General features: G+C 40.3%; 3 protein-coding genes across 8 annotated transcripts; 2 read left to right on the top strand and 1 right to left on the bottom strand.

Annotated features, from left to right (window-relative positions):
- Window positions 1-280: 280 nt before the first annotated feature.
- LOC139662294 (tyrosine-protein phosphatase non-receptor type 12-like) lies at window positions 281-6,139 on the bottom strand (the record flags this gene model as incomplete). Its single annotated transcript, XM_071540946.1, has 11 exons — window positions 5,862-6,139; window positions 4,607-4,715; window positions 3,933-4,009; window positions 3,605-3,700; window positions 3,380-3,418; window positions 2,938-3,009; window positions 2,628-2,687; window positions 2,145-2,287; window positions 795-861; window positions 629-706; window positions 281-367 (listed from the first exon to the last, which is right to left on the bottom strand). Coding segments are annotated over exons 1-11 (930 nt in total), but the record flags the coding sequence as incomplete, so codon positions are not given.
- A 1,470-nt stretch (window positions 6,140-7,609) lies between these two features.
- On the top strand, window positions 7,610-13,395 carry LOC139662293 (uncharacterized). 2 transcript variants are annotated; one of them, XM_071540944.1, is made up of 6 exons: window positions 7,610-7,731; window positions 9,323-9,655; window positions 10,628-10,945; window positions 11,119-11,275; window positions 11,517-11,549; window positions 11,673-11,774. In XM_071540944.1, the coding sequence occupies exons 1-5, from the start codon at window positions 7,695-7,697 to the stop codon at window positions 11,542-11,544; spliced, it is 873 nt and encodes a 290-aa protein (XP_071397045.1). In that variant the 5' UTR covers window positions 7,610-7,694; the 3' UTR covers window positions 11,545-11,549; window positions 11,673-11,774. The 2 variants fall into 2 exon arrangements, with proteins under 2 accessions (XP_071397045.1, XP_071397044.1); XM_071540943.1 differs by lacking the exon at window positions 11,517-11,549 and having other exon boundaries at window positions 11,673-13,395.
- Window positions 13,396-13,873: 478 nt separating this feature from the next.
- Window positions 13,874-22,382, top strand: LOC139662291 (membrane cofactor protein-like). Of its 5 annotated transcripts, XM_071540938.1 has the most exons (13): window positions 13,874-13,949; window positions 14,840-14,947; window positions 15,078-15,266; window positions 15,510-15,606; window positions 16,286-16,362; window positions 16,467-16,649; window positions 16,778-16,954; window positions 17,711-17,842; window positions 18,514-18,543; window positions 18,685-18,732; window positions 19,248-19,311; window positions 20,342-20,410; window positions 20,764-22,382. In XM_071540938.1, the coding sequence occupies exons 2-12, from the start codon at window positions 14,881-14,883 to the stop codon at window positions 20,400-20,402; spliced, it is 1,125 nt and encodes a 374-aa protein (XP_071397039.1). In that variant the 5' UTR covers window positions 13,874-13,949; window positions 14,840-14,880; the 3' UTR covers window positions 20,403-20,410; window positions 20,764-22,382. The 5 variants fall into 5 exon arrangements, with proteins under 5 accessions (XP_071397039.1, XP_071397042.1, XP_071397040.1 ...); XM_071540941.1 differs by lacking the exon at window positions 17,711-17,842; XM_071540939.1 differs by lacking the exon at window positions 20,342-20,410.
- The last annotated feature ends 183 nt before the right edge of the window (window positions 22,383-22,565 follow it).

Below are 22,565 nucleotides of genomic sequence, written 5' to 3'. Positions count from 1 at the left end.
ACACATCCAGCTCGATTATTCATTTCCTGCAGTAATATTTATACACATTGTAAAGCCTGACACTCTCAGCCTGCAGTTTGATGATTTGCCACAATGATCATGTGATGCTCCATTTTCAGTGAATTAAAAAGTTACTGAAACCACAAAAGCCTGCCAAGTTGTATTTTTGTCCTGCTATGGTTATGGTTTTGTGCGTGGGTTGGTGTTAGAGCACTTACATGCCCTTAAATTGTTTTAGATTTTTCTGGGTCATTGTCAAGGTGTGTTCCTGGTTACTCACCTCAGTTCTGCTGGCTTGTGCATCCATGGAGTGCAGATACCTCTCAAACAGGAACTTGATGGTTCTGTAGACCAGCTCATATTGTTCCTAAGGTTAAACATCAAAAACCTGCTCTGTTAGGTGACATCTTAGCCCCAAGGCATGACGCACATTACACAAATGATCAAAAGACATGTGACAAAAGGGAGCCAGTGACATTACGAACTGCCAGAAATGTGGCTCTACTTGTTGGAACTAGATTGAGGCGCATGGCTACTGTAGCTGTTGCTAAAAATATAGAGATTTGTTACATTTGACATCCTGTCTTGTGTTTTTTCTAAAAAGAAGGTGTAAAAAAAAAACAGCCACCTTAGTTTGAACCACTGAGGGCCTCTGGGTTCGCATGTTTTGAACCAAGTCGTAGATGCAGATGTCTGCAGGAACCATCTGAAAACAGGCAGACAGTTTACATATTTATCATTACATTTATTCTGTCGTGAGATAGATTATGTGTGGAAAGTATCAAGCATCTCACCTGTTTCTTCAGCAAGTTCCAAATATAATCGATGACGCACAGGGCTCCTGTTCTACCACAGCCAGCACTGCAATCACAGCAGCCAAAAGTCACATTTTAACCACCCAGTCAATGACTTGCGTCCAGTATAATTATTTCAACATAATCCTCAGTGCTTCTCGAATGATTACGTGTTATAGAGGAAAGCAAGACGTCATCAGACTTGGGTCAGATAGTATTTGCATACAATTCTTTGTGTTTGTTTTAACCTACTTAAGATGGGTAGTTTTTACCACAGGACGATTCGTTAGTGTCAGGTTGACAACCACAGAAAACGCACCCATCTGGTACTGACGCAGGTTAAAACAAATGCCAATATTTGCAATTCCTATTTGACCCAGCTGTGAAAGGAATATACCAAATCTAAGTGTATCTAATGTCCATCACATTTAAATTCAACTTCCAGTAGCTGTCTACAGGTGAAGCCTTACTGGGAAGTGAGGTGATTGACTGCTTGGTTGGATCTGCTGACTGAACATTCCATTCCTGCCACCTCATCCTCGAAAAGGTGTGGGCATATCATGATGTGGCATGCTTTGATGCTAATGCAAAAGACACTACACTACTCTACCATTCACTAAACACATATAATCAAACTAAACATTGTACTTCTGCTAAATGAATCATTCAAATTCGGGGCAACTGGTGTATGTACTGCAAGGTTAAGGTGTAACTACCTTTTGATATTTTAGATAGCGTTGAAGGCGTACCAACACCTTATGGTGACATTTTGTTATTATTCTGTCAGCGCTTAGGCTTCAGTGTATGACAAGCTATAGGCCAAGCCACATGCTGGGCCACTTTGAGGAAGTAGGCCATAGTAGGCCACAATCCGATTTTGATGCTTCACTTTTGTTGCAGATAGCTTGACACGAGTCACGCTTTTTGGGTTTTACTCAGTACAGAGCAAGTTCCAGCAGGCGAGCTGCATGAGGGCTTTAATCAGCCATAATGTTAAGTGCTAGACAGTATGAGGGGAAATGCCCACACGTATGCTTTCATACCCAGTGGGCTGTTGGCTATCCACCTACGCACACACTTCCTGTGTCAGAGAAGGGGGGGGGTGCCTAACGTCTACGGGGGGCAAGCACAGGCTGCTGCATTCATCCAGTAACTGTACACAATCAAAACCAAAAGTGTGATCACCGATTGACTTAAATTGTCATGTGTTCGAAGAGAATGGAGTGAAAGAGGGGAGGAGGAGACAGAAGAGCAGGGAAATTTCCGCACATCTCAACCGCTCATCTCCTGATACTGTGACAAAACTAATTCCCGCCCATCCGGTTAATAAGGTTGAGGAGGAGGCCTGACCTGCAGTGGATGCAGATGGGCACGTCATCGTGGGCCTGATAGGAACGCATCTCTTGCAACATCTCCAGAATGGGAGGAATGGTGTCTGGCACACCGTGATCTGGCCAGTTGACATAGTGCAGCTGTTTCAAAGTTCGGCTACACTGGAGAAAACAAAAGCATTGTAAACAATTAGAATGCGAGCCTTTGGGTATTTAAAAAAAAAACATGTTTAACTCCAAGGTTATCAATCAAAGACAAACTAACACATTTACAAAGCTTCTTTCTATGTGTCACTATGAAAAAATTATATAAATGAAATTATATCACTAGATCCTACCTCAAACATGTGATATGTTTGTTTGTGATTCCAAGATTTAAATATTTCCACAACTGCCTCTGCCCATTGTAGCAGCTAACAACACCTAGGCTGATAATCTCTGTTTGCCTTATGAGATTTATCCTGACATTTATGCTCACAGTCGGGGTATAAACACTACTTACATTGTGATAGGTCACCCTTAACGTCCTTGTCAGATAATCTCCTTTATTTTCCTCAGAATCCTGTACAAACAAAGCCAGCAGTGCAGCTTTAGATTCTTGGAGCGGAGAAACCCTACGTACTTATTGGTGTTATTGAAAAATGACATGTGAATTTCATTTGTAACGCATTAATAACAGCATAACCAAACACTTTATGACACTCTAGATGCCCAGGGAAGATAGCAATGCAAAAGTCAGCATTGTGTTAAGGGCCAGTGTGTTTCAGGAACCAGTCAAAGCAGGAAGTGGTCTGACAAAAGAAAGTACTCACACAGTAAACTGTAAAAGGCTCGCAGACAAATGCCTCCTCTTGTTTCTCTGGCCAGTAGCGCTCACACTTTTTCTGCAAAGGAGTACAATCAGCTTGCAGGGTAATATATTCCAGTGAGCTACCTCAGACTGGGGAAATACACAGATTTAAAATGGTTGTGATTTTAAAGAAACAAACAAAACAAACAAAAAACAACAAAAATGCATTTCAAACTACACATTCAACCATAACATGCAATGAACTATTCAAACATTGATGATTAAATTCTGAGAATGTGGTCTAAAAAACTACACTAAGCTGAACAGAAATTCACACATAATATGCATTTATACATTGCTGAATAAGTTATGAAATATTAATGGCACACAAATTACAGTACAAATGTGTGTTGAGTTTGGTGAGTGAAAGGGACTGTGTACATGAACATGAGAAATGGTGTTACCTTCCCCATCTCAAACTCCCGACAGGCTATCACTATGACCTACAGCAGAAAACAAGACCATGAGAGATGCAATGTACCAACATATAAGCACAGAGCAAAGAGTGCGCTCAGCAATGTTCTGTTTATGCAGGCAAAGTAGGCCTCATTTGATCATTTCAGCACTGAAGTATGCTAATGGATGTTTTGAGAGCAACACCACTGCAGTGAAATGCCTCATTGTCTCACCTCTGTGTTGTACTCCCAAAGCATCCTCCAGAAGTCCAGCACTGTGTGGGGCAGAGGACCCTGGGTAGCGATGTAGGCCCTGGAGCCTGACACCCCCTGTCCACACAACAAGAGTCAGATGTAGTATAAGAATTATTGCAGTTTTATAATTACAGTTACATCTATACAGTAGATTATCAACAAACACAATTCAACCTAGCTAGAATATTGTAGCATGAACATATGTCTCTGTTGTACAATGCAATTTCACTCACAGCATATTTTCAAAGGCCCAAGTCCTGAAAGAGACAAAGATACTAATTTGAATCAAGCATTCAAATCTACCGACCTTGATGAAACTGGCGTTGATGTAGTCGGTGTCATTTTTGGAGGTGGTGAGGGTGAGCGTCACTCTGCTGTGGTCAACTACGAGGAGAGAAACACGCAGGTTACAATTATATGAATATGACACTTTAGTCAGTTAGCCTAAGATTGTATTGTGCCTCTTTATTACATTACTGTGAATCTGGTTTAATTCTGGATTGTGGCATAATTTCTTGTACTTGTGCCAGACAGTATTTGTAAATAAGTCTCGGATACCAGATGGGTTTGATTCCACATAGTCCAATATAATCAGTGCCAGAATGTTTTGTACTATTACCAGCATAAACAGACTGCACTCTGGAACTAATTTTCTCTCTTTAATCAATTAATTCTTCTGCATGTAGTTTCAAGATGAACATAATCCCACAGCCATACGTTTCAGCATTCTACCTTCCTCAGCGGTTGCGACTGAATAACCATTACAGTATATAGTCTATCAACTTAATTAGTCACACCTGTATATTACATAATTACTATAATTATCTTTTAACTGTCAACATTGTATTGTGTATATGGAAGTCAATTTTATATACTTTCTTCTGATTCACATCTGCACCTGAGCTGCCCTGATGTATGTATTATTTGCAAACTACTTGTCACACATCTGGCCTGAGCAGAGCTTTGAAAGATCTTTCTTACAGGGAACAATGTCCTTGTAGCGGTTCTTCTTGCAGTTCTCCTGCTTTTCTGCTGCCTTGGTGGGGTAAGTCTTGTCAGTGCGATACTTGGTTGACTGCCTTTTCAACCTCTGGAAAAAAATGTAAGAAATCACTGAAATCATAAGCACATTCAATTACAAAGCTTTCAACTAGGGCAATTCAGTCATGATTTGATTATTCTGAGGCCCTATCAATATGATGATTACATTTCTGATATATTACAAACGGGGGAGAACTGCTCTTCATCGTAGCTTTACTACATGTTGCAACAACTTTGACTTGGCTTATGTGTAGGGTTAGAGATGAAGTGGAGGGTAAACCCACCTGAACTCAGTTTACCCACATTTATATTTGTGAATAACAGTTTACCCACCTTTTTAGGATGACATAAATGGCATGTGACCAAAGGCCAGAACGCCCATCATGACTCATTTTTGACTAGAAACCGACATGGCACACAAACTGAAAGGATTTCCACTCGGCATCGACTGGGTGGAATGACTGACACTCAGAGTAAAGTCATGACACATCCTCGCTTACAGGACTTTCCAAGACACTGGTCTTTTTGTTCAGAGCGCAGTTCTCACAGTTCAACGCAGTTAGTTAAAGGCCTTGCAGACCATCTGCACTGCTAACAGTACAGAGCGCTTGTTGTTCTTAAAGGAAGTGATGCAATGGACCCCTTCCACTGGAGTGCTTAGGGTGGTAGAGGCATGACAGCGGCAGGGGGGCATGTGGAGCGCATGGCGCCGTCCTCAGGCACTGACATGTAGCTCATCACCATGGCAACCGCCCATTGGTGATGTCATCCTGGGGCACAAGACTGTGTGTATGTATGGAGAAGTGAGTGTGTGTGCATGTGTATACAAGATTGATAAATGATAACTGAGAATTGCTCTGCTCAAGTATGTTACATTTGCCTACAGTTCTCCTTCCTTGTTCATGGGACTTCAATGACAACATCAATGCAAAGAGGAAGCGGTGTGGCGGCGGGGCCGTTGACACAATAGCAGTATGTCACTACCCTAAATATGATGTCTTTTGTGAAAATTTTGCAATTTTGGAAAGTTTGTTTGCACTCTCACTGTGTACCCAATGTCAACATACAAATTTGACACATTATCAAACAATTTGACCATTAATGTCACTGGAGAAACCACTCCACTCTTAGGGGGCTTCATAACAGTTCAGGTGCCTACAGTACTGTAACGAAACGGACATGATGCTAGACTCACCAAGAACTCCCCGGCAAGGCCGTTCTCTGCGTCCCCGTCCACAGCCTCCTTTCTCTCCAGCTGGTCCAGGAAGCTCCTCAGTATCCAGGCCTGCTGCTCCATGACTGGCTGTTCGCTGCCTGGGATAGGCCACCTCTCTCAGGCATGTCAGGACACAAAGGTCCTCCTCCACGGGTCATGGAGCGGGGATCCCAAGGCAGGGGTTACGGGGCCGTGGCGGGTCTGTGGCTGCTGCAAAGAGCACTTCTCTATTGCAACTGTCACATCAAGGAACTATTGTGAGGGAGTGTATGAGCTGTCTTAGAGGAAGCTAGAGTGAGCTAACAGGTTCTGTGGTCAGATTAAAAATATTGCCGCGCCCCCTGGGTATCTCTCACTGGGTCCTAGAGCCACCCGGGTGTGTGATTGCATTTGTCTGAGTGTTAGCGAGGGAGTGGGAGGGAAACACCCACAAACAGAGAGTGGCAGACATCTATGTGCATACACAGGCATGAACAGCTGTTCCCAGAGTCAGAGCGCACTGCAGGCAGTCGAGCCTGTTGGACTACATTCAGGAGACACTAGAGGAGTGGAGGAGGGATGTGGGTAGAGATGGAGGCAGAGGGAGTGGTGAAGAGAAGGTGTCAGGGTGAGAATCCTGTTGTCTGTAGCTGGCAAGCAGCAGCAGCAGCCCACCCAACTGTCTGGACCTCTTCATCCATACCTATGCTTTGGCAAACCACTGCGCACACACACACACACACACACACACACACACACACACACTGCACAACATCCAGGATTTAAGACAATAGGCAATCAAGCACTTGCAATCATGGCTCCTATACTTTGGAACAGCCTGCTTTAAGAAAAACCACTTGGCAAACTCTGTAACGCCTTACAAAACTTGCTTGAAAACTAATTTTTATAAACTTAACTTTTGCTGAGTAGGCCTTAAGGAGCAATGGGAGGCGTTTTCTTAAGAAGCTGTGGGCATTAAGTCAGCAGTGCAAGACTTCCCTTTATTACAGCAGAAGTGTTATGTTGTCTGCTACTTTCATTTTTCACCCCTTTGTAACTTTAAGAAAAGTGTTGTAAACTGTGCTCTATGAAGAATTCCAACAGGCAGAGAGGAAACACACACAGAACAGGCTCACCTGAAAAACTTGCTGTTTGTGTTCATCTTAGCCTACTATGCTCCAGTTACATGTGAAAGAATGCCTTTTATTAAATATGAGATCATGAAGCCACACTGACAAGCCGGCACATTCATAAGGAACTGTAGCGTTCAACAGGTATATACGTACTACATACATTGGTAGCATGATGACATCTAGTGGCTTATTGGTGAATAAAACCATTCTGACCATTCTGACATGGAGCTGAGTGGTTCAATTTACCCAGCCCCTCTTTGTGTGGGTTGTCAACATCACCACAGTCTGACATGTTTTAGTCTAAAGTTTTACTGTGTGCTCTCCCAAGTAACTGAATAAAATGATTGTGGTCTCATCACCTTCAAGTTAGAATGAAGACAGAAACATCTAAAGTGAAATGTTTTTTTCAACATCTAAATGCTGAAAATGCATTTTTCCTATTGTAAAACCAAGCCCTACATATTTGACCATAATATTACAATGACACAAATTAAAGTAAAGATGTTTTTGTGTGAGATAAGCCATATGTGTGTTTTTCAGTGGCGTAGGAAAACACAACAGCAGGCAGTCTAAACTGCACCTGCCACACTGCGGCGACCTACTAGGTAACAGGAAGCAGCTCACCACAGTCCATCTCTTCAACTTCCTGAATCTTCATCATGAACTTTTTAAAAAATTTCAAAACCTGACTTTTCCCAACATGATGAAGACACTTTATCTGATGCTGCTGTTCCATGGTGAGTGGACTATATTATATACAGTATGTATTCATTATTATAACTTTCTAACTGTAGTTGGAACTAAGTTCATTTCACTTATTTTATTTTTTTGTTGCACTGCGATCCAGGGTTTTTGTAATTCCATTTTGCCCTGTTTCCATTTTATATAAGATTTTACAAGGAATACAATGAAAATATGTTTTTTTTCTGTGCAGAAATAATTACATTGTACAGTCATAGGAACTGTTTTCACAAATGTCTGTTTCACTAAAATTAAGTTGAATATAGTTTAATAATAACTGAAGTTCAGTGATGGAAAGTAACTAAGTACATTTAGCCTACTCAAGTACTGTCCTTAAGTACAATTTTGAGATACTTGTACTTTACTTGAGTATTTCCATTTGATGCTACTTTATACTTCCACTCCACTACATTTCAGAGGGAAATATTGTACTTTGTACTCCACTACATTTATTTGACAGCTTTAGTTACTTTTCAGATGGAGATTTGACACAATGGATAATATAACAAGCTTTTAAAATACAACACATTGTTAAAGATTAAACCAGTGGTTTCCAACCTTTTTGGCTTTTTTTTTGGTCTTACAAAAAGCAGTGTGTAGTCAGGGTCACATTTCAGGTGTCTATGAGTTGTTAACAGCTCCACCAAATAGTGATTTTTCCCTCTAAACCTCACATGGTTTCATTTCAATAAATGTTCAAATGATCCAATATTTCAGCAAAAATCAAAGATTAGAGAAAAAGTCCAAAAACTGAAAACAGATTTGTGTATCAGAACTTTGTTTTTTCTTCTTTCCTCTCCCATTAATCATCTCACGACCCCTCAGATTTATCTGGTGACCCTTTGGAGGGGCCCGACCCCTAGGTTGGGAACCACTGGACTAAACTAGCTAACTGTAAATAAAGTAGTTCAAACTAGCTCCACCTCCAGCAGCTACAACAGTAACATGCTGCTTACACACTGATGCTTCAGTATTAATAATCTAATGATGTCATATATAATAAAGTATCAGTCAGAGGGACCAAACCACTACTTTTACTTTAATACTTTAACTACATGTTGCTGCTAATACTGATGTACTTTTACTTGAGTAGGATTTTTCATGCAGGACTTTTACTTGTAATGGAGTATTTTTACATTGCTGTATTGGTACTTTTACTTAAGTAAAGGATCAGAGTAGGCCTACTTCTTCCACCACTGCTGAAGTTATTGTTAAACATAATCTCAATAATAACAATAAGAACTGGGTCTTATAGATAAATAGATAAAGAACTGTGTTCAATAATATTGCTCCTTCTTACCTGAGCAACTACTGTCTCCTATTTAAAGACAGGCACACTTAAAACACCGGATCCATTTTGGTGAATGTGTGTTACCCGAGATTTAACCGCATGATTAGCAAATTCACTTTTTGTGCTCGGGAGGAGCAACAGCCTGAAACAAATTAACTTCAGACACTAACTTGGTCACATGGTTAATATTGAAATAAAGGTTAAACGAAATGAAACCGAAAGTCTTGAATATGCAGCTGTACAACTTGAAACCATGTATGCAGTATGACACTGATTAACCTCTGTCCCACCCTCAGCCAGTGTTCAGCTCCAGTGTGATAAAAGACAGATCAAGGCAAGTGTTGGAAGTGAATTCACTCTGGTCTGCAGCTATGACACAAAAAGCTTTCGGTACAGTAAGAAGTACTGGTGTCGAGGGGACTCCAGAAGCACCTGTGAGATTCTGATGGATTCAGAGGGCATCGCCAAAACCGAATCCAGGCACAGGTCTCACATCGTAGACGCGGGGAGGAGAGGGCTGTTTGTGAAAATCACCGGCCTCCTAATAGAGGACACCGGAGTGTATTGGGTTGGGATTGACAAAATATATTCCGACATCATGGCTTCAATCAAAGTGGTTGTCACTGCAGGTAAGAACACGACAGAAGCTTTGAATGTTGGGATCGGAAGGCATACCACTAACATGATATTAGTAACGCTAACGTTTATTCCTCTATATTGTCAAGTTAAAGTCCCCATGAAATGAACTCCTTACTTTTACTTCCTGGAAAACACAGCATCTTTCATGGGGACCTCATGCTGCACTAGTAGGCGTAAAAATACATTTCTAACCAACCGACTTGTGTTTTTCCCCTCTGGGCTTGCCGTACTTACATACTGTTTTGTTGACTGATTCGTTCATGTGCCTTGATACTGAAACCTCGAACTCGACCGGACATGGCATGGCAGCAGTATCGAGCACTCGAGACGCTGCTGGTCTCAGACAGCCTGCAGATACTGCACCCACTGTCTGCCCAGGTCGGCACGCTGCTGCGGGTTCCAGCTTGGTTTGAAGTTACTAGTTCAGCCTTTTGGTGCAACTAATCGTGTCATTTGTTTTAAGCCATATTACAAACAAATTTAAAGAACAATGTGCTTTTGTACTCTGTTAATTATTTTCTTAATGAATAACAATTGACCTCACACCAATTTGAAAACTACTATATTGCTATACTGTACTATAGCTCACCATATAAATAGAGTAGAATCAATAAAACTAAAAACTGTTAACATTTACCAAGATGCATGACTTCATAAGTCACCATCTAAAATATAATGAAATCGAAACAATTAACAGTAATTAAATAGGATATCTTGCCCTCTACTGGCCTAAAACGAGTACAACACTTACTGTGGCAGACAGGACGCTGCCTGGAGCTGTATGGCTCAATCTAAGAAAAAACCTGTAACACTCGAAAGTCTGATTCATTTGGATACTCGAATCAACCAAAAGACTCAGACATACCGACACTACTCACTGCATTATGTCACGCCCCTACATCCTGTTTCAACCTGGTCTTTAAGTGAATTATCCAATTATGTGACATGTTTCTCTGTGCCAGTGCCGGTGTCCAAACCCAGGCTCTGGCCCCTGAGCTCTCCGGTGGATAGGCTCACATGCTGGGGGCAGCCGGTGACCGTGCGCTGCGGCTGCACACTGGGCACCAGCGTTCACTACGCCTGGTATCAACACAGCCCACACCGAGACATCCTGCTCCACAGCACATCAGACTTGGGCCTACACTGTGGCAGGGTGGAAAAGGATAGCCAATACTACTGCAGTGCCAGCAATGACATAAGCAGCCAGAGGAGTGATATCCTGTCTGTGCAGGTTCTGCTGCCCGCAGACAGCAGCTGTGTCTATGTCATTAACATACAGGGTAGGAATGGATGTTGGACTTGTTTTGTTCCCCCTATAAAAGTGATAATTATGCTGGTAAAAGCATGTCAATTGTGATTGTGGCTGATTTGTTTTGAAGCTGTTGTAACAGCCAGATTGCCCAAGGTACAAGTTGATAGGGCACTGTAACGCCTTTCTTTTTATAATCATCAGACCAACCCCTTTATGACTGTGCCGATAGACTGAGCACCACCACAGCCACAAATCTGGCTCTGACCACCTGCCAGCCTACCAGGAAAACCCAGCACTTTGAGAGGAGAAACCAGTCTTTACACATCAATCAGACTGATGAAGATTTGCTTCACAGCAGGTCAGACCGTGTGATATTCTCATGCTTAGTTTAATGGAAATAATGCCTCTTCATGTCAGAGGGGGCTGAACTGATATCCATTCTCCACTTCCTAAGTTATTCCATTTCCGTGGGTGGTCCATGGCTGTTGCACCACCCACGGAAATGGAATAACGTAGGAAGTCCAACAGTCACAGCACATCTGTGTTTCTGTAAATCTTTCCTTTCTCTGAAACAAAACACCCTATCTTTCATTTTTCAGGACAGCTATTTCCTTTTTGCGCAGTTAGTGGAGGTTCGTGACATTAGCTAAAAAATATGGTGTAAGCAGAAAAATGTCAAGTAAAAATATCTTACAATGACGCCACGAGTGTTCGTTTCCTGAAAACGGTTTCAAATCTTCCTGTTTTTTTTTCAGGGAATGGACAGGACTTCCACTCTGGTACACATCACTGCGATGGGGTTCCTTTGCATTCTTGCTGATAGTTTTGTGCTCCGTGTACAGATACACGGAACAAAGAAGCCATACCACATGTGCCAAGAGACAGAGGCGGGTTTACTTCAGACAAATGTCCCATTCGGCTCATTAACCTGCATGTTACAGTGGTAGTTACTTGGAAAGCATATCAACTTACTTGGCATTGTTTTTATGGTTTTATATGTGCTTAATCTAGGGGTAATATTTGATGCTAACCTCTGTTTTGATGATCAAGTCAAACATGTTGTTCAGTCATGTTTCTTCCAGCTCAGGATAATCTCTAAAATTAGGTCATTTTTATCAGTTGCTGATCTTCAAAAAGTTGTATATGCCTTTATCTATTCTCGGCTTGATTATTGTAATACACTTTACTCGGGTATCAGCCAGGGCTCCCTCCACCGTCTCCACTTGGTACAAAACGCTGCTGCTCATCTCATTACCGGGACAAGGAGGCATGAGCACATTACCACTGTGCTCGCCTCCCTACACTGGTTCCCTGTTAGTTTTCGAATTGATTTTAAAATCTTATTGCTTACTTTTAAGGCCTTAAATGGCCTTGCTCCGAAATACATCTCTGATTTATTGACTTGGTATATGCCCTCTCAACCATTAAGATCCGCGGATGGAGCCCTGCTGGTTATTCCCAGGTCACAGTTTGTGACAAAGGGTGATCAGGCTTTTGCTATCAGAGCTCCCACTAGGCAGACCCAACTCTCTGCCTACTGAACTCAGACACATAAACTCTCTAGCTTCTTTTAAATCTCTTCTTAAAACTTTTCTTTTTGTGAAAGCTACTGCTTCTATTTATTTGATCTTATTCATTTTATTGTTCTTACTTCCTTGGTGCTCAAGCCCTTTGGCCTTATTCTCATTTTATCTGCCTTGTCTGGTTTTATTTTCTTCTGTAAAGCACTTTGTAACATTGTTAAGAAAAGTGCTTTATAAATAAAGTTTATTATTATTATTTATTATTAACATGATAAAATATAATGATTCATGTCTATACTATACTATACTATACTATATTATACACTAGGTACACATGTTTATCTGTATGCCCTATCTTAGCATCATTTATCAACATTGGTCATGATCGAGACACACACACACACACACACACACACACACACCTCAGGCCCCTGCTTGCTGATACTTTACCATTTGGCACCTCAGGTTTGTCTCAAATGTAACTGTGTTATATGGAATTGGAATAGATGTAATAAAGTGTAAGAAAAATATGAATCAACCCTTAATTATACTGGCTGGAAATTATGACCATGACCAATGATGGGAGTGGAAACCAGGAAGTGCTCCGGGTGATTCAGAACATTTCTTATTGGTTAGAATGTGGGTTTACTCTTATCAGCGCACACAAATAGAGCTAGGTTAATTGTTTACTTGCACTCCTTTCTTCCCCGGAAACAGGCCACATAGAACATTATGAGGTCAGGGGTGTGTTTTCAGGCCCTGGACTTTTCACAATGGAAGGCCAAACCCATCAGATCCTGACCAGAAATGACATAATTCTACCCAGCACTATTTAGCTCCAACAAACTTAGATCCTAATGAACTCCATATACAGTAGTATTGGTCCTTCTAGTAAATTTCTTTTCAGTGTTGGCTTGATGTTGATACATAGATACAGTACATAGATACATTAGAGACAATTCAGCCAATACATACTATGTACATAAGACACGAGATGCTGCTGTTGTTGTCTTAGTGTGTGTAAACAGTGTTATCCATACATAAATAAACTGATACAAGCACATGTAAAGTATGGAAATTTACTGATAACTGATGCAGGTCTATGTACTGTAGAGCAAAGTTTGTTTCCTCAGAGACCGTATAAAACATGCAAATACCTCACCCAGGTATTCGGAAAACTAATCTCTTGCACAAATAGTCAATTGGCAGTGAGGTGTTTTATGGCACTAAATAGATGTATTGTAATCATGAGAAAACATGCTCTGCACCGTTTTCTCCATGGAGCTTTAACAAGTTTTTAATCACATTTTTATCACATTCAACATATCCAGATACTGCAGTCTGTAGGTCGTGCTGACCCTCTGCCAAGGCCGAGTCATGCTGTCATGTCTCTTTAAGACCACGCCTCTTAACTGGAAATGACAACCAGAAGTATCAGCAGCCACAGCCCTGAAGGAACAATATCCCCATTGGAGGCAGCAGCTTGTAGCTAAACAGCACAGTTGAAAGGTAAGAGTTGCTCGTATAGTCAGTTCGCTAGCTAATTTTCTCGGCAGACCCCATTACCTAAACACTCTGAAAACAAGAAAACGATACCGCACTGCATGTAACGTGTGAGCTAACGATAATGTTACGTTTACTACGTTTGCTAGCTATCTATCGCTAGCCTAGGTTAGACCCGATACGATCCGTTTTCTCTTGTTACTGAGAAAGAGTTGTCTGTCGTCAACTGTACCCGGTACAGCATATTTTTAAGACATTTTACGAACTCGGAGGGTCTACTGGTAAATTCGGCACGCATCTGATCACTAATCAGCTCTTATTGCAATTCAATTTTGACTTTAATTATCGGTTTATCATTACGGTTCCGCCCGCCATGCTATATTTTGGCGGAAGATGATTGAAGGAATTACAGTCAAACCTATTCTGAAGGTTGAAATTTTACCTAAATGTGTTTTTTTTTATTTATGCCGAATTTGCCAGTGGAATTTATCGATTCAGAAAATGTCTAAAGCCACGCTTTACAAGGTTTGTATGTTCTCTAATAAGCAATGTCACATTACATTGACATATTTTTGAATGGAGTTGGCGTGACGTTCTCTAAAATACAAGAGATAAGTTAACGGAACGTATCGGGGGCTAAACCTGGTTAGCTACCAATATTAACCATGGAAACTATGAAGATATAAATTATAGACATGTACAGGTGATTTGTTATTGGCTAACGACTTTAACCTGCTACTTAGATGTCCAGAGAACATACATGTCTACAATGTTAATGTATTCACTGGGCGCAACGACCGATCCCTGCTTGAAATCATCACTGGTATCAACGTCAAAAAATTTAACCTGGTTTATTAAGCTATTGAACTACTCACATTTGAGTTTGTCATTACCAGAAAGAGTTCACCGAATTAAGACAGACCTGCCAGATTACGCCATGAGGCCTGTGGGCGTCACCTACTTCCTCTTAATGAGCAGTCTTTGCCTTGCTGGCACCGCTCAAGGTGAGTGAAAGTGTGAATAACCTTGTGACATTAGTGTGATTAGATACAAAGGCTGATGTTTAGACTTGGTTTAACTCCTCACTTGTCCAATACTCATCTTTTTTCCTCTATATTTTATTTTTCTTTATAGCTCAAGATTGTTCCGCACCTACTCTAGGAGACAACATGTATTTGAGTGACCGTGACATTGGAAAAACAACATTTCCAGATGGATCTGAAGCTACTTTAAAATGTGCAGTTGGCTATGAGATTGCAGGGGGGACTCGGAGCATCACCTGTACTGCTGGCAGTTGGAGTGCTGTGACGCTTCGATGCGAGCGTAAATATTTGAACTTTATTTTTGTGTATTGTGTACTATTTATCTGTAATAACAGTCTTATTTCAAAATCTGTTTAAATCGGCAATACTTGCAGTAAATAACTTATTTTACAGATGTTCCAATGCTCTTTGAGATGGATGACTGTTCATTTCTGGTGACCAGTCTGTCATGTCAAGTGCATCACTTCACCCAGTAATTCTTGATAGATGAATTCTCTCCTGACAAGATTCTTCTTCTTTTCAGGGAGAGATTGTGGCTCCCCTGGAGAAGTGGAAAATGGACACTTTGAGATTGTTGGGACTGAGTTTGGGGACACGGTTACGGCCGTTTGCAACGTTGGGTCAGTGTGAACTGTTGTCCCTGATAGTTGAGGAGAGAAGCCTATTTTTTTTTAAGTAGGTTAACTCTAAAATGTCAGTGTCCACCAGTAAGTTTCCCAGTCCAAAAACAAATTATTCCTATCAAAGTGGGTGTTGGGCTCCCTTATTATCCAGTGTTTTCCCTTTGACCTTTCAGAGATTCCTTCCCTTTTCTTGGGATTCAGAAACACACCCACCTCTTAGGAAGTCACTTGGCAAGCCTAGCTGATTAGCTTGATACCTTTTGTCTAACACTGTAAACATTCAAATGTTCTACTGTAGCTCTGAATATAAAACACATTGGATAAAAATGGCTTACAAGCGCAAATTTGGACAGTGCTCTGAATGTACGATCCAATGGGTTGCCAGGGTATACTCTGGTGTTTTCTGATTGTGCCAATTTATCCATACACCCAAAGCCGCACCTTGCACCGAGTGATGAATATGAAAAGTATTGATAACAAACCAGGAAACTGCATGCTATGTGTCTGACTCAGTCATTTTTATTGCACAAAAATTCTTTACTACTGTGTAGAGGTGGGAAATCAACGTGATACACTGAACGGTCCAAACCGGTAAAACTTTAACTCACAAACTTGGTGTCAAAAATCCGTGCTGAGATTTATTGTGCTCATTCAAACTCTTTCTGAACTGTTTTAGTTACCGTTTGGCCGACAGAAATGCCAAAAGGGTTTGTGAAGTCCAAGGGTGGACGGGCAGGGTGCCTACATGTGAAGGTTGGTAATCTCTGTGTGTATTCATATAAGGCATACAATTTCAATTACACCACAAGGCTTAAGTGTCTGTTTCCATTCTAATAGATGTTATTTTTATTTTGCAGCGGTGGTTTGTGATCCTCCGCCTGAGGTTGGGAATGCAGAAAAACCCCGTCCGCTGAAAGACAGTTATTTGTATGGAGACGTCATACGATACACGTGTCAGGGAGATTACACACTCAATGGATCATCATCAATATCTTGTTCGGATAATGGAAAATTCAAACCAGATCCTCCAACATGTATCCGTATGTTTATTTTGTTTTAAACATTTCTCAGTGTAATCTTGACTGCTGCTGGTGCTGTCACATTCGCTTGTATTGGAGTGAGTCGTTATGGATGATTTGTTTACCCCCATCTCAAAATTTCTTTGCAGAGGTTCAGTGCATACTTAATGTTACACATGCTAAGAGGGAAAGCGGTGCTTTACCCCCTTATCGACACAAGGATTTTGTGACAATCAAGTGTGATCCTGGATTTACTATGAAAGGAGCACCTGGTCTGTCATGTGAAATTAATAACACATGGTCACCTAAATCTACAGAATGTATAGGTAAGTCATGAAGAAGTAAGCTATGACTTGACATAGTCCCAATTAAGCAAAGACAACCGTTTTGTTTGAACATGGTCAAACATGATTCTGTCTTAATGCAGTTTTCATAACATGCTTACAGTACATGTGCTTAGCTTCATCACATAATGTTCTATAATCCTATTCGCTATCCCTGGTTTTCCTTAGAGTATAACCATGCATTTATCAGTTAATTCAAGGCTTGTGCTCTGAAAGAATCTGGATATATCATGGAAATTGAAAATTGTTTTCCAGGTTTGGAAGTTAAAGGAATGTACACGTATCTAAAAATCCCAAAAGTTTTGGAAATGGAATTTTGTTTAAGAATTTGGTGTCAAGCTTGGCTGCTCGTAAGTCTAGATGTGCAATTTTGTGAAAGGAATAAAACTGAATAAGAAATTTCCATATGAAAGTATGCACTTCCCAAATGATAGTTAAACAATACGAGACATTTAAATCAGCTGCACAGCAAAAACTTTGAACACAAAACGGGAGCAAATATTGGAATTTACCAAGAAAACTGTGTAAAGCCCTGTTGATGGTAAGTTATATTAATCTTTTGAATTAAGCCCAGTGTATGGAGGTACTTGTTTTTACCTGTTTCTATTGCCTTTTAAATTAACCAATAACCGTCATGGAAGTGAATATCTATTAATGTGATGTCAGCACATCCCTGCATTTAGGGTCTGTGATGAAATATCAAGAATACTGGCCTGATTAGTTTCAATGCCTTTGTAGCGATTCCAACCACAACTAAAGCTGCCACTACAACTAAAGCTACCACTCCAACTAAAGCTACCACTACAACTAAAGCTACCACTGCCAGCACCACCACTCGTCCTCCCACCCCAAAGCCAGTCCCGGGCCCAGGTAGAGTCCCTTTTAATACTAAAGCACCATCCAAATCACTGCAGTATGTAGTGGCATCTCTTGAATTCTGTTGTGGTTTAGGTTCACCCTCCCAAAGGCCTTTTTGTAATATTACAGCTATTTACTATATCTTGGATCAAAACACTGTGTGTGTCTATGTGTTTGAGAACAAAAAACTAGTTGAATGGCCTTGCTTTCTAATCCTATTAAATCAATTCAGATGATACTAAATCAATATAATAAACTATGATCTTTATGCAGATTGATTTAGAGCATAATCAAACACTACTGAAAAGCATAATGATTTGAAAATTTCCTATGAATAAATACCCCCTCCACTTTCCCTGCCTGTCCCTGTACTAAACTGAAACACTTGACTTGAAATGTGTGTATGCATTGATGTTAATGACTTGATTTTGTTGCATAATGTTTAGCCATTTTGAGTGAAGCACATGTCTCAATTTTTGGTATATAACCATCTTACGCTTATGTAGCCAGGCCCATCACTGGTGCAATTACTGTTAAAAGCATAGCCCAGTCTTACTGTATAAAGTGCTGTGAATGTACACACTGTTTACTAACAAACCTGTCAGTAACAGTCAACATGTGTTTGTGTGAGAAAGAGATAATTGACTACATCTTTTATGTTTAATTTTACATCTCTGCCACAGATCCCAAGCCTGGCCCCACTGAACCACCCAGTAAGTCATCACAATAATCTCCACTGTTTGAATTGTTTTTTTGTTTTTTTTAATACACACACACAAAAGCAGCAGATAAACTTTCCTTTTTCCACATCAAATGCACTATGTGACACAATTGTCTGTTTTTTTTTCTTGCAGAAGATGATGTACACAAATGGTATCAGTCATGGTGGTTTATTTTATTGGGTAAGTTCCAACTGGACTTTATCCTTGAACAGTGGAGTAAGACTATACAGAGATCATTTAACCTCTAGTAAGAACACGATGGCCTCTCAGGAAAAGCAGTCTAGTAGTGTGTTTTTGTAATAACATAAACATTAACATCAACTTAAACATAATCTATTAATGCCTTGTGTAATGCCTTGGTTTGTATTTTGTTCATGCCATCTACATTGCATGGAGAAGGTGAATTGTTTATATGAATTGCTATTGCCAAACAGCAATAATTCTGCAACAATTCTGCTGTCATAAAACGAGAAGAAGGTGAACAGAAGTTTAAGCTTGGCAGTCATGCTGACATGCTGAACTTTGTTTAGGTCTACATTTAAATGCCGACCATTTAAACACCTTTTTTGCAGTTACCAATTTATTATTTCTTCATGTCTCAAAGGAGATGGTGAACAGAGGTTTAAATGGCAAGTAGAACTAAATTTATTGGCCTTATGGATTCAAACATCTCCTTCTCTTTCTCATCAAAATAGTTATTTTTGTTGTTGGTGGCTCCTGTGGCTTTTGTATCGTTAAACTCATCCAGAAAAGAAGCCGGTAAGATGTTCCATTCAATTAGGCAAACTAACGACTAACAGCGCTTAGTCCCTATTGTGGCTTCTCCCTCCTTTTTGTTTGCATCCACTGTAACTGTTTACATCTCAGTTTTGTGTGTATTTTTCAAACATTTTAACACTGTCTAATCTTGCCCAAATTAACTGTTCATTGTTGCATGATACATGCATGCATTTGTGAAGCTTTTCTTGTTACCACAGCATCAGCATTTGTGACCTATGATGTTTGTAGGAATTCCTTCCTATTATTGTTGTTGTTCTTGACACAAAGAATGGTACTGATTGGCCCATGGGGGTGCTAATAAGCCCTCAAAGTCTAAGGCTCATGCCCACCTTGTTGGTCATAGAGATGTGAAATGTGGTACAGATATCTATCTGGACATGCTGGAGGATTTGCTTCTAGGACCCATAATGTGTGCCATCAATTTATGGCCTATCAAATTAGCCTTGCAATTTTTAAAATATGCACAAAAAGTTCAACTGACTGTAAAATCATGGCATAGTAATCAGTCCACTTGCAATTCTAAAGATTCATCACAATCATAATTTTAAAGAGATCTACCAAGCCACATGTTCATATTTTGAGATTTGAAGAAAATACAGTCATTTGAACTTATGTTGTGATAACAAAGACTCTAATACCCGCAATGTCTTGCGGGGCAATAAGGGAACTCAGTGCATTCTTTGTCACTCTGTGGTAACTTGTTCTTTGCTGCTGGCAGCTATATTTGTATTTGTCTTTCCGAGGTAACACACACACACACACCAGCTAGGGTTTTTGGGCTGTGGGAGACCTCAGTAACTAGAGACAAAAATGGTCTCATCTCTGCACAGCGCCTTTAAACACAGAGAGGGCTGGTGTGTGTTTGGGGCATTCTGTGCAGATGATGGGATGGAGTGTAGCCTTTTAGCTGAAAAGGATGGTGGTCTGGAGTCCCTTAAACCTTCCTAGCTTCTTGTCTACCTGGTCATGCGCATTGCATTCATGATGACCAGTCATTTTTGGATTACAGCTCTCGTCGGAGTGGCTACTCTGGAAATGTGGCTGTAAAAGATGAAGAGGGGGAGTTATAGCACTCTTGGTAAGAAGTTGGACCACCAAGCACACTTTAATTAATTTATGCCAGATAATGAAATAATAATGTGATGAGCAGGAACAATATGTGATTAAGTAGGAATTGGCTTTCATATACTTACCTGATTCAAGTGCATGACAAGTGCATTTTGCCCCCCTTTCTCTTTTTCTTCCTTATTAACCTTGACTGTTGGCTGACCTGTTGGAAAGCTCTCGGCACCATTTCTGTCAAAATTCATCATGTCTAATCTTTTCTGATTCGCAGGGCTGCTGGGGTTTTTGAAACTTCCTGTGTAAAATTTCATTGTCTAAAAATGACTAATTAACATTCCCCCCCCCTGCCCCCACTTCCCTTTTCAGCAACAAGCGGAGTTACCCTGTTGACGGCCCAATATAACTGACTGCAATTTGACTCGAGGGATATCACTGGACCAGTCTTTGAATGTACCCACAACATCCATGTGCATGTGGATGGCACCACAGATTTTGTCAATGAAACCCAGAAAAGGAGGGCCCAGTCTGACGTTCAGAAACTTTGCAACAAATGGAAAATGGGCTCAGTCCCATGCTTATGCTTGAGTGGCTGCTCTTGATTGGTTGGCAACTATTTATATCTTCTGTGTGCTTCAAAGTCCACTCTTTTTTTTTCTTTTTTTTTTCCTTCTCTCTGATTCAATTCCCTGATATGTTTGGGATGCCTTCCTTTCCATTACAACATCACAAGTGTTTTTCCATCCTGTAATCAGGAAGGAGTGAAGAATGTCATCACATATCATCAGAGAAGCTTGGAATCTCTGCTTTAAAATTGAGCACTATATATCTGACCAGAGCCTGGCCATGAGTGATCACTTTATACACATACACCTGTTAAAATGTACATGCTGTACTTATGTCGTAGCTCAAAATATGCAAAATCAACAGTTAAAAATATGTGCATTGCTTGCCTAGGATACAGTTGGGATGAAATTGTTTCCTTTGAAGTTGAGAAATACAGGAAATTAAAGTTAAGCCAATGGTAGCTGTTTGATATGTAAGAACAAAGTGGCTAGACTTGCTTGTTATTACTTACATCACACCATGCTTGTTGAAGGGAAGTAGGAAGTCCACACCCAAAGTATATTTTTCACGTAAAAGAGAAAGTCTTTCTTGCCGACAAACCAATACTCCGCCTTTTAGATTCAATTCACACCATAACTGGACTGTTTCTGGCAACTAATAATTGTAAAATTACTGAAGTGCACATGTTTATTCTGGATTTTCATTAACTGATGCCAAGAGAGAAGGAAATTTGTAAATCACAAAAGAGAGACTTCAATCAGATCAATGAAAATGTCTCTGGCCTAGTGGCCTAAACATTTAAGTAAGATACTAGAATGTCCCATATGCCTTAATACAGAAGTCACAGTATTTTAGTTGCCATTTTAATTTAAGTGTGCATGTGTGCCTGGATGAACTCCTCTAGTGTAAATATTAACCTGCTTGTTGGGTTCTGTCAAAGGAGGCTTTCTTTTAGGCCTACCTAGGGTTAATATTTATAATTATCATCCATGGTAATGATTAATACCATGGATATTGGTTTTGTGCCCTGTAGCGTCATTCACCTCATTTAAAACAGTATCCCTGACAAAGGAAACAATTCAAACATTTTTTTAAAAACTAAATGACTTGGGTTTTACAGTCATGTCAGAGTTTTGCAGAAATGCATATTCCAGAGCATCATTCACCAGTTTAATAATTTCAGACCCCGGACCACTAAGAGGAGGACTTTGTGTGGTTACAAAAAGATGTGTGGACTTTATGGTTTCTAAACCTTGCACTTGCCTTGGAGGCTTTTTCTAAAAAAAAATAATTTATTAACTTGTATGTGTCAAAATATTTGATCGAGTTTGTGTATTGTGTTGAGGTTGGCATAGAACAACTTTTTTTTTTTTTTGGTACTACTTTGTTTTTGTAAATCAGTTACTCAAATAAAAGGATTTCCAGATAATGACGACTCCACATTGTGTTCTTGAAATGTGCACAAGGCACTGATAACGTGCTCGTGTCTGTACACAGGCTTTATGTGTTATGACTGAAGCTCGTTCTTGGGCCCAGGTGTCGCAATTTGCTGTCCTGCAAATGGAGTTTGAAAAAGCAAGACAGTCCTTGAGTATTCAGCAAAT

The sequence above is a fragment of the Centroberyx affinis genome, unplaced genomic scaffold, assembly GCF_046629955.1.
Source record: "Centroberyx affinis isolate AG114_WGS23_722 - 3 ecotype Tasmania unplaced genomic scaffold, CSIRO-AGI_Caff_v1 ptg003752l_1, whole genome shotgun sequence".
Lineage (NCBI taxonomy): Eukaryota > Metazoa > Chordata > Actinopteri > Beryciformes > Berycidae > Centroberyx > Centroberyx affinis.
Note: the sequence above shows the minus strand (reverse complement) of the source record. Positions and strands in the feature narration are given on the sequence as shown.

Excerpts from the sequence above, each read along its gene's own strand:
- LOC139662293 (XM_071540943.1), top strand. The coding sequence starts at position 7,695 with ATGATGAAGACACTTTATCTGATGCTGCTGTTCCATG. Across the intron at positions 7,732-9,322 it reads TCTGATGCTGCTGTTCCATG|CCAGTGTTCAGCTCCAGTGT; the intron begins GTGAGTGGACTA and ends TCCCACCCTCAG. Across the intron at positions 10,946-11,118 it reads CTATGTCATTAACATACAGG|ACCAACCCCTTTATGACTGT; the intron begins GTAGGAATGGAT and ends TATAATCATCAG.
- LOC139662291 (XM_071540938.1), top strand. The coding sequence starts at position 14,881 with ATGAGGCCTGTGGGCGTCACCTACTTCCTCTTAATGAGCAGTCTTTGC. Across the intron at positions 15,607-16,285 it reads ACGGCCGTTTGCAACGTTGG|TTACCGTTTGGCCGACAGAA; the intron begins GTCAGTGTGAAC and ends GAACTGTTTTAG. Across the intron at positions 16,363-16,466 it reads CAGGGTGCCTACATGTGAAG|CGGTGGTTTGTGATCCTCCG; the intron begins GTTGGTAATCTC and ends TTTATTTTGCAG.